The sequence below is a fragment of the Arachis hypogaea genome, chromosome 4 (assembly GCF_003086295.3).
Source record: "Arachis hypogaea cultivar Tifrunner chromosome 4, arahy.Tifrunner.gnm2.J5K5, whole genome shotgun sequence".
Lineage (NCBI taxonomy): Eukaryota > Viridiplantae > Streptophyta > Magnoliopsida > Fabales > Fabaceae > Arachis > Arachis hypogaea.
In genome coordinates this window covers 108,962,417-108,977,318 of record NC_092039.1, presented here as the reverse complement: position 1 = coordinate 108,977,318, position 14,902 = coordinate 108,962,417, and the positions used below count along the sequence as shown (strand labels likewise).

At 36.1% G+C, this 14,902-nt stretch overlaps 1 protein-coding gene across 1 annotated transcript; it reads right to left on the bottom strand.

Annotated features, from left to right (window-relative positions):
* Positions 1-12,411: 12,411 nt before the first annotated feature.
* Positions 12,412-14,345, bottom strand: LOC112794385 (putative F-box/LRR-repeat protein 9). The gene is made up of 3 exons (XM_029297616.1): positions 14,017-14,345; positions 12,693-13,333; positions 12,412-12,482 (listed from the first exon to the last, which is right to left on the bottom strand). The coding sequence occupies exons 1-3, from the start codon at positions 14,343-14,345 to the stop codon at positions 12,412-12,414; spliced, it is 1,041 nt and encodes a 346-aa protein (XP_029153449.1).
* Between the last annotated feature and the right edge of the window lie 557 nt (positions 14,346-14,902).

Here is a 14,902-nt window from a genome sequence, read left to right as displayed (position 1 = left end):
TCATCTTTATAATAAGAGAGGTCAAGATTAAATTTTATGTATACCTAAAGTTTATAAATATAAAGATGTCATAATATATATATGTAATGTTACCTAATAATTTTAGGAAAAATTAGGACAATTTATCCTATTTATTATTGTATCTAATCGTCTACTTAGATGTATATATTAAGCATTAGGAAAAAATGTTTAGAATGTAAGAAAAGAATAAGAGAGATTTTGAGAAGAATTAAAGAAGAGAGATAATTTTATTGAAAAAAATTTTTAAGAAGAAAATATACAATTACTAATGTTTTGTTTGTTAATTACATTTCTACTAAAATTAGTAGTATCAAAAAATATTTCAAATTTAATATTATGAAAAAAAATAAAAAAATATATAAGGACTAGTTTGACTAATTTTTAAAATTTGAGGGATGAAAATGACTTACATTTGGACTTTCAAGGACTATTTTGACTATAAAAATCTTTTATACATGTCAAGTGACACGTGGCATGTCACGGATATGCCACGTGTCACTGACATGCCACGTGGCACTGACCTGCCACGTGGCGTGCCACGTATCGCTGACCTGCCACGTGGCGTTGACTGTGGCGTTGACCTGCCACGTGGCGTGCCACGTCATCATGCCACGTGGCACTTAACGTACCACGTCATCGCCCATCTGACAGAAGGACTAATTTGACTTATTTTTTAACTTTTAGGGACTAATTTGATTAAAAAAAATCATTCGGGGACGAAAATGAAGATCGCGTAATCTTTCGGGGACGAATTTGAGTATTAACCCTATTAATACTGCTATTTTGGAAAATGAAAAAATTAAGTATATTACTTCTAATATACTTGATTTGGACCTTTTATTGAAAATAATTTGTGAAAGTGATGAACAAATAGTATTTTCTATAGATAATTAGTGTTGGATTTAATTGAGTTTCAATTACTATATTATCCCTATTTTTAAGTGAAATTACAAAATTACCCTTGTACCTAATTTTACCCTAATTTTAAAACTCAACACACACAACCCTAATCCTAAAAGCCCTACCCGATAACCCAGTAACCCAGTTCTCCTGACCCGGTACACACTAGGGTACCTAATGCCACAGTAGCAACAGCTGTAAACTAATCGAAGGAAAGAAAAGAAGAAGGGGTAAGCAGGGGAGGGGTTTTGCGAAATCAGGGGAGAAGGGAGAAGAGAGAGGCGGCGCGGTGGGTGCCACTGCCACCGTCGCCGCCATCGCTAACAAAGGGGAGGGGAGATCTGAATGAGAAGAAAGAGTGACGCGAAGGAGGGAGATGAGGCCTCACTGTCGTCACGCTCTGCCGCCATCATGCCGTCGCCTGACCGAGGGAGAAGACCGTCGCGCCTCACTGCCTCGCCACCACCGAACTCGTGCGCAGAGAGAGAGAGAAGATGCGCGAAAGGGAGCCACCACGGGAAGCCATCACCGCCTGTCACCGTCGCAGAGCGTGGGGCCTTCGCCGTTCTCCTCGTCGCCGACCAGCTTGTCGGGTCGCCGCTGTCACGCCGTCACCGCGCCGTCGTCCTCGTCACAAAGCCAGCCGCCGCCGAGCTTCCATAGGCGCCGCGTTTCACCGCGGTTGAGGGTGTCTCCACCACTGCACCTTGGCCGACGGTGCTGCCGATCTGTTGCTTCGCGGTGCCTAACTGGAGCTTCTGTTGCTAATGACGGAGGTCAGTGGTTGCCGGAAGACACCATTGTTGTTGCTGCCGAAGGAGAGAGAAGCCGTGCCGCTGTTCTGGCTGCCAGGAGGAGTCTTGTGGCCGCCAGAAACACTGCCGGAGATGCCGTCACTGGGCTCAGTCACTCCTTCGTTGCGATAAGGATTTTGTTTTTTGCTTTGGTCTTTTTTGAATTCTCGGAATGCTGTAGTTACTGAATGTTGCTGCAGCTGCCTCTGTCGCCGGAAACAGCCACCAAGTCCCCTGTTTTGGTAAGAATTTTCGAGTCGAAAGGCCTTTTGTCGCTGCTCTATAAACTTATGCTGAGGCATTGCGGTGTTGTCCATCATAGAGATGTGGATTCGTGCTTGCATTCCGTGCTCGGAGTTTGCAGCTGCCTCATTTTGTCATTCTAGTAGGTATTTATGTTTCGGAAATCCTCGCATTATTGTTCTGTGCGTGTATTAAAGCATTTACGAAATTAATGTCATTAGGATTTAGTAACTGAGGTTGCTTGTTGTAAATTAGAGCTGTTTATGCTGCTGCAAAAATGTGTGGGACTGTGCTTTGAAGCTGCCTTTGGTTTGGGTTGAGATGAAAAGAACTTTATGAGGCTTTTGGATTATGGTTTTGCGTTGAGGTAGGGGCGTTTTCTGAAAACTATAGTTTATTATTGGAATTATTATATATGGATACTGATGTGATGCAATGTGTATTTGGTGATTGTATCGGCCTTATGTATTATTTGATTGTCTCGAAAGCATATGAATGTTTGTTGGCTGATTTTGTTGTGCGGCTTTGTGAAATGGAATGTTTGGAGTTGATTCTTTAAATATTTGAAATTTGAGTTTAATCTGTTGGGAATTGATTTGAGTTGAGTTGACTCTTGATAATGTGAAAGATAGAATACTCTTGAAATTCAGCCTGTTTTGCTTTAATTGATTTGGTTTTGATAAATGATTTGTTGCTGAACCGATTCTTTAAAGCTTTAGAAATGAGTTAAATCGGTTGATATTGAGTTGATTTTGAAATAGTTTCCTTGAGATATGTCACTGAGGTGACTGTTAGATTTAACTTGTTTTTGAATTGATTTCTAGTTTTGAGTTGTTGAAAAGGAATAAGGAACGGTTTAGTTGGGACCCGAACCGGGTGGCAAAAGTCTAAGTTTTAGGGGAGGTGCTGCCGAAATTTCTATAAAATCCAAGTCTTTATTGAATGTTGTCTGGAAATATGATGAGTTAAATACTTCAACTATTTTATTTGAATTATCAAGAAAAGGATGATTCATGCTTTTGAAATGAATTATTAAAGAGGAAATTGTGATTTAGTCTTGCTTCTTAAGAAAGGCATTGTATCTCTTTCAGGAGGAAGTTATTTAGATGAGACTTATGTTTTAAAGCTGTTTTAAATGTGACAAGGGCAATGCCTTTGAATTTGAATTGAGGGTTTCAATTAGAGGAGTTTTAATGACTTTTAAAGAACCTGAATGTCTATTGACAAGTTTCATTTTGAAATATTTTGAGAAATGTTTTAAGTACTCTTTGAATTTTGAATTCTTGCAAGACTAAAACAATTTTTAACAGTTGAAATGTTCTAGAATTTATCATGGGGGTTGAAGTTGATTTTGCCTAAGTATAGGAAACGGCTTTGAACGAAGTAAATGATTACGTGACTCGGTTTGGCTTAGATCCTATTTTATTACTCAAATCGGAAAGCCAAGGTTGTAACACCCTACCATACAGAGTCTTATGCTTAAGTCATAATTCAGAGATGGCAAGGTATTACGACCTCTAAAAATAAAAGTTTAGTACATATAGTAGTATGAATGATTGATTATAACTAGGAGCCTTTGAAGAAAAAGGGGTAAACAAAAACCGCATCGCAACTCTAAAGCGCAACACTCCGATCGACAACGTAACGAACAAGGATAACCAACGCGTGATTATATATATACAAAGGAGTGTCAAAAACAGGAATATCAAGACTCAAGATCCGGCTACGAAGATAACCGGTCCGAGCATAACAATATATACATATGATAAAATAAGGAAAACCCCAAAGGAAACCCAAAGGGACACAAATACATAAAACCTATTCTCCAAAATCTCCCATAAGAGGAGTCAACACAGTTGTATTATTTAATGGAGATAAAAGTATCTAAGCAGAACATATAAACCAAAACATAGCCCCGAGAACAAAGGATCTTCGCAATAATAGAAGTCTCCAGCATGCCTCAGCGGGACACCTCACGTCCTGCATCTGAAAACCACAAAATCCGCATGGGTGAGAACCAAAGGTCCCCAGCATGGTAACAGCTTCCACATATATAATACATAATAATAGAGGAAAGCCGAAGGCAATCCTAGAACTTCCTCCAGATAATATCCAAGCTTATAAACAAGCTAAACCATACAAGGCAACTGACTACAGATCCTTCAGTCTAACTAATACTTCCCTTTCCAATTCCTTCAGACCTCCCAACCACCAGCAGAAGTATAAAGTAGCAAGCACAGTTATATCAAGCAAGGAATATACAAATAGGAGCAGTTAAGGCATTTAGACAATTAGCAAGTAATATGCAGACAAATAGGCAATCTCAAACAATTCACATAGTATGCATATGATGAATGCCTGTCCCTAGTGGCCAATGATATCATCTGTCGGTTATAGAGCCAACCCGACAAGTCCTGGTAGCTAACCATTGGACTGTCCCTCTGTCATGCATCCCCAACTCGAGTTATACTCGTCATAAACTTGATCATAATCATGATCTATATCCATCACCCTCACTGGTGAATATATACGGGGGCGAGCTCATCCGAGTCTTTCACAGTGCCCGGCCACACTTATGACATAGGGTCAAAAGAGCTTCGAGTCTCAACCTGGAGCACGTGGTGGCTAGCCACTGCTACTACCCAGGGAAACTCTCATCTCCATTAGTGGAAGTGCACATCACAATCATCAATAATTCAGCATAAACATGCATGAATTCTCATCCATGGATCAACATCCATATCAGCCATCCGGCTCACGGTTAAATCCATAACCAGCCAATATCCATAGCATACACAGCTATCCGGCTCACGGTTCAATCCAGAACCAGCCAATTCATAAACAATTACAGCCTTTCGGCCCATGGCATAACAAGCACTTCCACCACCATCCTCCGCATCTCACATAATCATCTTTGATCCTCATTGATCATTCATTTTTCCCTTGCTTCACTTGCAAGTTACTTCATTCACTAGCTCCTTTTCTAATAGCTAGGCATATCATAATGATTCAAGACATACATGGTGAGATCGGAGGCTTAGAAGTATGAGATTTGGCTTTTAAAACTCAAAAATCAACTTTGGGATGAAAACAGGGCCACGCGTACGCGCACTCCACGCGCACGCGTGGGTGGCCTCAAAACTTCATCGACGCGCAAGCGTCATGCACGCTAATGCGTGGATTAAAAACTTGCCAATCGACGCGTACGCGTCAACCTCGCGTACGCGCGGGTGTTCTCGTGCCCCAGGCACAACACTGGCGCAGTTCTGGCATAACTCTCTGGAAAATGGCTGGGCGTTGGGTGCAGCACAATCGGCGCGCCCGCGCACATCACGCGTACGCGTGGATGGCACTTTTCGGAAGATCGGCGCGTACGCGCCAGGTGCGCCCACGCGCAAGGGGTCATTCTGCTAAAAAATTTTCTAAGTTAAAAGCTGCAGAATTCACAGGTTTAAACCCCAATCTTCCAACGGACATAACTTCCTCATTTTAAATCGTTTTTCACCCGTTCTTCGAACGGCATGGACATCCCGGATCAAATTTCATTTCTAAACAGATTTGGTACAGAACAGAGATCCGTAGTCCAAGTTATGTCCCGTCAAAGTATGCCCAAAAACCATATTTTCATACAAAACCACAATATGCCATTTTCAAAACAAACCATTTTCAACTCTTTTCAAAATCAATCAAAACATGCCAATTTCATCCCTTTTCTTTGAAATCAATCAAAATGTATCAAATTCAACATCAAGCCTCCTCAACTCACACATTGACACGTTACCACAATTTACCAAAATCACTATTTCATCATTTTAACCCACTTCACCCAAGTGACTCAAACTCAAACATATTGACATATCATATACTCTTCCTCATGCCAATTCTCAACAACACCGATTCCAATAAATCATCATTGTACACAATTACTATCATACTCACCATCAACATGGTTCAACCCACAATTCAACCATAACCAATCATCAAGCATGAATCACAACATACACATTTCTCATACATCATACCACCAAGGCATCAATAATCATCATCACATATATGACCACATCATATATTTCAACCAATCAACAACATCAACAATTCAATGCCTATCTTAGGGCCTCTAGCCTAAGTATTTCCTACCACATTACATATTAGATACGGGAAACCGAAACCATACCTTAGCCGATTTTCCCAAGCTCCACCGGAGCACTTCCAAACCAAATATCCACAAGCTCTCAAGGCCTCAATACCTCCAAGAACAGATTTTTCACCACCAAACCCTTTCCAAGCTTTTCAAAATCACCAATCAAGCTCCAATATCCACACACACACAACTTAAGCCACAACCATCATACCCATACACAATATCTCAAAACCCAAGCATCATAAAACAACAAAATACACTAGGGTTGAGAATCTTACCACACCCAAGGTCCAAGGAGACAAGATTAACCTTCTCCTTCAAGAGAGTTGGGTCCTATAACATCAAAGAACCCAAAATCTCAACATTTCACCCATGAAACTCGAAAATAAGGGCTGAGATTTCGAACAACAACACGTGGCTTAACTCAAGATTGATTATATGGGTTTTGTAGAGCTCTCCGCGGTGAACGCGTGGCCGCAAACAGAGCGGCAATCGGAGCTCTAGATCAAAAGTTATGATGGTTTGAAGATCAACCAAGGGAGAGAACTTGAGAGTGTTCTTCCTCCCTTTCTCTCTAATTTTCAGCTTGTGTGTGTAACAAATGAGGAGAGAGAGTGCTGAAAACTAGGGTTTTGGTTAAGTTATATTGGGCCAAGGGCCCACTTTAGGTCCTATTGGCCCGGTTTGGCCCGTTCGGTCCAATCTTGGTCCGAATTCTATAAAATTGGTACCGAAATTCTCGTCTCAATCTCCTCTATCACATTTAGCCATAAAAATAACATTTTAGGCTTTCTAGAATAAATTCTCATTTATGGGTTAATTAGCCATTAATTAACCGGGTTTTACAAAGGTTTTAATGATTTTAAATGAATTTGGCGAAATGAGTTATGTTATTCTCTCCTAAAGACTTGGGACTCTTCCGGAAAACTTTTGGTTATAAAATCCCATTGTTGGATGGGTGATTTTGAGTACTTTGAAATAAATCCTTAACTTGCCATGGTTTTGGAAGTTTTGGAAAGAGAATACCGAGAGTGGCTTTGTTTTAAAAAGGGAACTCACTTTGAGTAAATTTGGCTTATGAGCCTGAGATGATTTGAGAAATGAGATCTTTAAAGCCAAGGCTGAAAAGAGTTGAAATTTGATTTCAAAGTGAAATGGCTTGAGAAAAGTGATTTATGGCTTAAATGACGGTTTTATGAATTTGATGATGTTGAATGGTGGAAGTGCTGTTTTTTTATGGGTCGGAATGGTTGTGTATGATATTGATTTATGGCTGATTGCCGAATGAGTTATGGGCCGTATGGCTGATTATGAATTATGAATTTAAGCCGGATGGCTGAGATGGATGTCGATCCATGGCTGGGGCTGAATGAATATATGCTTGAGATACCTGGGTAGTAGCAAGGGTTGTGGTTCGTCCCACTTGCTCCAGGTCCGAGACTGTGACACCTGGGTAGTAGCAGTAGTAGTGGTGATTCCACTCGCTCTAGGTTGAGCTTTTAAACACCTGCCTGGGTAGTAGCCGCAGTAGTGGTTATTCCACTGGTTCTGGGTTGAGCGGGTAGTAGCAATGGGGTTGTAGCTCAAACCTACTTGCTCCGCGATGGGTGTTTCTGTCCATGGTTAGCTACCAGGACGTGTCGGATTGGCTATATAATCGACAGATGATATCATCAACCACTAGGACATGCATACATCATATGCATCTATGTGACATTGTTTGGGTGTGCATATTGTACGTGGTTTGCCTTTGTGATTAACTGCTAATTGTTCTACTTGCTGTAACTGTTTGTTTGTGCTTGAACTTCCTATCTATGTTTGCATCTAGAACTCTGTTGGATTATGGTGGTTGGTTGATGGTTGGATTGTTTGGGCCTAGGGCTGTGGTTGAAATGAGATGGACCGATGATTGGTTTTGGTTTTGTGTTTTTGGTTTGGAATAGTATGAAATGATAATTTGGTTCAGCATGGTTAAACCTTTTTAAAAGGCTTTTGAGTTTTTGAGAATTGAACGGTTCGTCTTTTAGAAAAGATTCCGACTTTACTTTTATTGTAAACCGTTGTTTTTGAAAAGAGGCATAAAACGGTTATTAATCACTGGTGCGGTTATCTTCACGTATTCTATTATAGTAATTCTCAAAAACCCTCTACTGAGAACCCTTTCGAGGATGATGTTCTCACCCCTACATTTTTCTCCTTTCAGGATATGGATGCAGATGTCGCGAAGAGTTTATTTAGTTATTGTTGTGATGCTCTGTATTGCTTTAGATTATTATTTATTGTACCCTCGCCTTTATCTTGATATATTCTGTAAGAGAGTTAGGAATTGTATTAGTTAATGCTTGTAATACTATTTATATATTTGGATGTAATCTTTACGAATTTATGTAAGTTGTATAATATCTATGGATGTACGTGATCGAATGAAGTATCTTGGGAGCGATATTGCGGTAAAAAGTTTTAAACAGGCTCATATTTTAATATTAAATAGTATAAATGTCGTTGTAATGTCCAAGCAATCAGAGTCGTACAGCCGGAAGCGTGAGCTTTAGTAGTTAAGGTGTTACAATTTATATCTCACTCATTCATTTAATACAATAAATATATATAATTACATATTTATTACATCTAATATTATTCATCAATTATTCTAGCAATAATATTCTTTTTTATCATTGTCCAGATTCGACCACAACACCCAAAATATAAAAAAATGCCGACACACAAATAAAACATACATCTCACACACACAAACTCACACACAATCAACCCAATCTAAATAGAAAAAATGAGTTTAAAATAAAAATATTTTAAATACTTTATATAATTAAAATATTAAAAATAATTGAAAATTTAATTTATATTTTAATATTAATAAAATATTAAAATATTATTATAATTTATTTAAAAATATTATATATATATATATATATATATATATATATATATATATATATATATATATATCATCTTTTTGTTTCTTATAAAAATTTAAAATTTATGTGTCTATACGTATCGTATTTCATATCAGTGTCTGTATATCATATTATTATACTAATAGTATTTAAGTAATAACCCTTTTCAATCATTACTCCTTTAAAAATCAACTATAATTTTAATATAATTAGAATTATTATTATTTTAGACATTTTTTTATATACAATTTTTTAAATTTAAAAATATGACTTATATTTTAAAAAAAATAATATCAACTATGATTTTAATGTAACTAGAATTATTATTAATAATATTGGATATGTAATGGTTGCATTTCATCACTGATTAGCCGTCTCTATTCTATTAGATCTATAAACATAAATATATCAGATACTCTTCTTTTCTTAAAAATCCAACAAAAAATCAAATCCTTATAGATTTGGTAGAATTTTTTAAAAGATGAAAAATTTTTAGAAAAAAGAGTTAAATAGAGATAGAGTATCGCCTCAAAGCATAATTAAAATTCTTGGAGATCCTTGACAAAATCCAACCACCAAATAACAAATACATGATAAACCCCCTATATAGATAGATTGCACTTAGTTAGTTTTCATTAAATAAATGCCATGCCCTTTACTTCATTCTTGGTTTAAGCATGAGGACATGCTTGGTTTAAGTGTGGAGAGGTTGATAAACCCCATTTGTAGGGTTTATTTTGTATTGATTTTAAGAGCTTTTATCACCTTTTACCCACATTTATTCAATGAAATAGCATGGTTTTGTGATTGTCTCCTTATTTGTGCTTAGATGTGAAAACATACTTTTCAACCCTTAATTTGATGGTTTTAATCTCCCTTTGATTCCACTAGATGCCTTGATATGTTTGTTAGTGATTTCAGATTGAAAAGGGCTAGGAATGGATCAAAGGAATGAAGAGGGAAAGCATGCAAAGTAGAGAAATCATGAAAAGTCAAAGAAGTTGAACTCGCCCATGGACGCGCGCGCGCACCTACGAATTACCCCATGGACGCGTACGCGTGATGTGCGCGTACACGTCGGTGCTGGTTTATGATTTTTTAATGAAAACATGGCCAACGAATTCTGAAGGGTTGTGGGGCCCAATCTCAACCAACTTTGGCGCGTAAACTTCTATTTAAAGCCAAGGATTGAAGAGCAAAGGGGGATTCTATTCATTACACACTCATTAGGATTAGTTTAGAGTTAGTTTCTAGAGAGAGAAGCTATCACTTCTCTCTAGGTTTAAGATTAGAATTAGTTCTTAGATCTAGGTTTTAATCTTTTCTTTCTTCTACTTCTACCTTTCAATTCTTTGTTGTTACATTCATCTTCTTCTACTCTTTTGTTGTAATTTCCTTTATGTTGTTCTTATATTTTGTTGTAGATCTAGTATTGTTCCTTCTACATTCTTCCAATTCAATAAGAGGTAATTCATACTAAATGTGTCTTCTTTGATTTTCTATTGTTGATCTCTTGTTTTTGTAGTTGTAGATTCCTTTAATTCTTGTATTTAATAATGATTACTTCTATTGCACTTTATGTGTTTGTTGAAATGTCTCTTTTAGTTTTAGTGTAGATTTTGTTCCTCTTGGCCTAGGTAGAGTAATTAGTGATACTTGAGTTATCTAATTCCTTTGTTGATTGATAATTGGAGAGATTGCTAATTGGTTTGGAGTGCACTAAAGCTAGTCTTTCCTTGGGAGTTGGCTAGGACTTGTGGCTCAAGTCAATTCATCCACTTGACTTTCCTTTATTTAGCAAGGGTTAACTAAGTGGTAGCAATGAACAATTCTCATCACAATTGAGAAGGATAACTAGGATAGGACTTCTAATTTTCATACCTTGCCAAGAGCCTTTTATAGTTGTTAGTTTATTTTCATTGCCATTTACTTTCATGCTTCTTATCCAAAACCCCAAAACACATTTCTAACCAATAACAAGACACTTTATTGTAATTCCTAGGGAGAACGACCCGAGGTTTGAATACTTCGGTTTATAAATTTTAGGGGTTTGTACTAGTGACAAACAACTTTTTGTATGAAAGGATTATTGTTTGGTTTAGAAACTATACTTTACAACGAGATTTCATTAGTGAAATTCTAAACCGTCAAAAATCCAATCATCAAAATGGCGCCGTTGCCGGGGAATTGCAATGGTGTTATGTTATTGGTTATTGTATATATGTGAATATTGTGAATAGCTTGATTTTTTTGGATTGCTTGCTAGTTAGGACTTTGTTTCATTATTACTTAGTAGTTTTTGTTTTTATTTTCTCTTTTCACCATGAATTCTCATTTTGGCTATGAGTGTGATTACAACTATGTTGTAGGAAGTGGAGATTACAATGAAGATGTGTATCAAGGATGGAATAATCAAAGGTGGGAGGAGCCATATGCATATGATCAATCCTCTTGGCAACAACCTCCACCAATGCACTATGAAGAAGAGCTATTCTATGATGCATATCAATCCAATGGCTATGGTGAATCACCTTGTGACTTTCAAGAACCACCACCATATGCCTATGAACCATATCCTCAACATAACTCTCAATCATACTCACAAGCCAAAGCCCCTTCTTACCAACCACCTTCGTATGACCCTAATACATATCTCATATATATAAGGTGTGAAAAAATGGTATATATAACAAGATCACCACTATATATGGTAGTTAAAGTGAATGGTGACCATGAGTGGCTTTAAGATGATCGATAAATATGGAAGTGACACCTAACAATTAAAACACTAGTTAAAACATTAAATTTCCGATATCGGATAATGTTAGATAGACAAAAAAAAACAGCCAGAACTTACCTTATTTAGCATTCATTAATTGTCACAACAATTAATAAATGTTAAATAAGGTAGGTTATGACTGATTTTGGCTGATTTTCTTTGATTACCAAACATTTTCGGTATCTTAAATTCTTAATCGTGCTAATGACTAATCCGAAGATGCTAACCAAAAGCCTTTTATCACCGTGACAATGTTGATAATATAAGAAAAACCAAATGACATAAGCGTAATTGTCATTTTTGTAAGTTGCAATGAGATTGTTTTATATTTGTGACATGAGGAACGATTTCAAGGTATGGTAGGACTGTAATGAGAGAAGGTTTTGAAGATTGATGAACAATGCTAAAAAAGAATATATTGAAGGTTGTGAAGGTTGTGAAGGTTGTGACTATATTGTATGACGTTAAAGTTATTTAATTTGTTGGGGTTGGAAACCTTAATCCAAAGTTGTAACATATTACATAAAAAGAGAAACTTGTAAGTGGCGATTTTGGGGAGAAAAGAGGTTGAGAAAATTTACGAAGACTGTATGATAATAATGTCTCAACAAACTTATATTATCCAAGAACTTCAAATATTGCTTTATTTTCCATGAGAGATGAAATCAAACCAATAAAATAAACATTACCTATATAGAAAATTAAAGTTTAAAAACAGAAAACACTAGACTGCAATAGTTCATGTGCATCTTCCATTTCATAATATATTCTTTTTTGGTTATTAATTTTGTATTCTTTTCTTCCACGTTTCTTCTTCTTTTTGGATTTTGTATTATTCTTCTTTCCCCTATTTGATTCTCGAATTAATCTTTTATACCATAATCTTGGATTTTTGATACTTTCCCATATAGCATATATCTCCTCCCAATCTGCTTCATCCAAATTTTCTTTCTCAACTCTCTCAGCTTCTCTTTTTTGATACTCATATATTGTATCATCAGATGCGATCTCAGAGTATTCTTGTTCTTGAACCCGCTTCTCGTTTAGATAGTCAAATACTGCATCATCGTATGCAATTTCAAAGCATAGTCCACAAAATTTAAAGTCATCAAGAGGTGCATTCGGATCCCTCAAATCTTTTAATTGTTCATCACATCTTGTCCTCAATTCCCCCTCCAACTCGACATCGTGACACAAGCGTAAATCAAGAGATTCAAGATGAGGGCAACCATCAAGAATGGCGCTCAAGCCACTATTGTCGAGGTAGTTTCTAACAAGTTGGAGATGGTGTAAGTTGGACATATTTTGTGCAATAGCCAATGCTTCTTCGTTATCGCCACCATTGTTATTATACTTGAATGATTTTAGAAGAGGACAACCTCGGCCAATTGCTTCTAAAGCAATACTAGAAACACCGGAACAAAGAGTAATATCAAGTTCCTCCAACAATGGAAGCTTTTCAGCAATCTCACATAATCCTTTGTCTGAAATTCCATAGAAGCATTGAACAAGTCGCAAGTGTCGCAATTTATGACATCCTCTTTTAGAAATCACCATACAAACTGTGAGTTTTTAAATCCACAATTAATTTGTCCAAGTCACTTATACAGACAACTTAATAATAATACACCATAATCATAATAATATATCAGGAAGAGAAACAAAACACAAAATAATACATATTTGCACTCTCTAGTAACATTTGAACTTCTATTAGAGAAATAACAATAAATATACTATTTTTTATCAATTATATTAGGTGTATACTAAAATTAGTCTCTAATATAAAATATATATTAAAATACAAAATACACACTAAAAATAAATTAAACTACATATATTTATATAAATATATAGTGATTAATTTTAATATACAAATAATATTTTTTATTCTTTATGTATGCATGAATTTTAATTACTATCTTAATAATCAAGAAACATAAAAGTGGTGTAATAAGATTGACACTGCAACAAAATAAGAAGGTGACCTCGTGAGATTAAGACTGTTTATAATGATAACACTTTAAACATGTGTGAACAATCTTTAATTTCAATATCTTGTTCTTCATTCATGCAGTTACTCAAATAACACTTAATTAGTCACGTACACTTATCTAGTTAATAATAATTTCTGTAATTCGTGAAGCTTTTAACAATTTTTAACTGATTGTAATTCAACTTCAATTCTTCAACTTAAATAAAAATAAAAAATTTTAAACTTACGAGTCAATTATATATTTGAGGAGATCATCGGTACCAAAATGCTCAATACTTATGTCTATCAAGTGGCCACAACTACGATCAATTGCATGACGGCACATCTTCTCCAATTTATAGTCCACCGAATTGCGAATCCCAATGTCGCACATATTGATGGTGCGCCACAAGAGCGGATCCATGCAGATGCGTCGCCATTTGGGACACACGAACTGAGTACTGATTAAGATCTCAAATGTCGCAAGTTTTCCAATGATCATCAAAGTCAGGTCGTGCGGAAGATCCAACCAGTTTACTTTCTTCTCAGGCCCTGCATTAATGGATTGGTAGTCCATTGCGATTTGCAAAGTTCATAGGTAGGCAATGAGGAATTAGAATTTGAGTTAGTTGTGATTTTTTAGGAGTAGATTTTGGTGTTGGTGTTGCCCCCAACTATATATCGCGATTAGTATTTGCTAATTAATTTGTTTTTCTTTCCCCTGAAGCACTTTTCTTGCGCCTCAAGCTCTGACTCATAATTAATTTGTTTTTCTTTCTCCTGAACCGCTTTGCTTGCGCCTCAAGCTCCGACTAATGCACTTGACCACTCCAAATGTGTTTAAATCTTATTATTTACCATGTTTCAATAAATAAATTCTTTGACTGAATAAATAAAAATAATTTGACATATGAATAAACAAAAATAATATTACGTTAATTTGTCCATGCTTTTAATTTTTTAAGTAGATCCTTACGTATAAAAATTTGTATTTATATATTATATTCCATATTAGTATTTGTACATTACATTACTGTATGTACTAATTCTAATAGTATTTAAATAATAACCTTTTCGATCATTACTCCTTTAAAAATCAACTATAATTTTAATGTAATTAGAATTATTATTATT

Excerpts from the sequence above, each read along its gene's own strand:
- LOC112794385 (XM_029297616.1), bottom strand. The coding sequence starts at position 14,345 with ATGGACTACCAATCCATTAATGCAGGGCCTGAGAAGAAAGTAAACTGG. Across the intron at positions 13,334-14,016 it reads CTCAAATATATAATTGACTC|AGGATGTCATAAATTGCGAC; the intron begins GTAAGTTTAAAA and ends GATTTCTAAAAG. Across the intron at positions 12,483-12,692 it reads GATATATGCTATATGGGAAA|GTAATGTTTATTTTATTGGT; the intron begins GTATCAAAAATC and ends TTTTCTATATAG.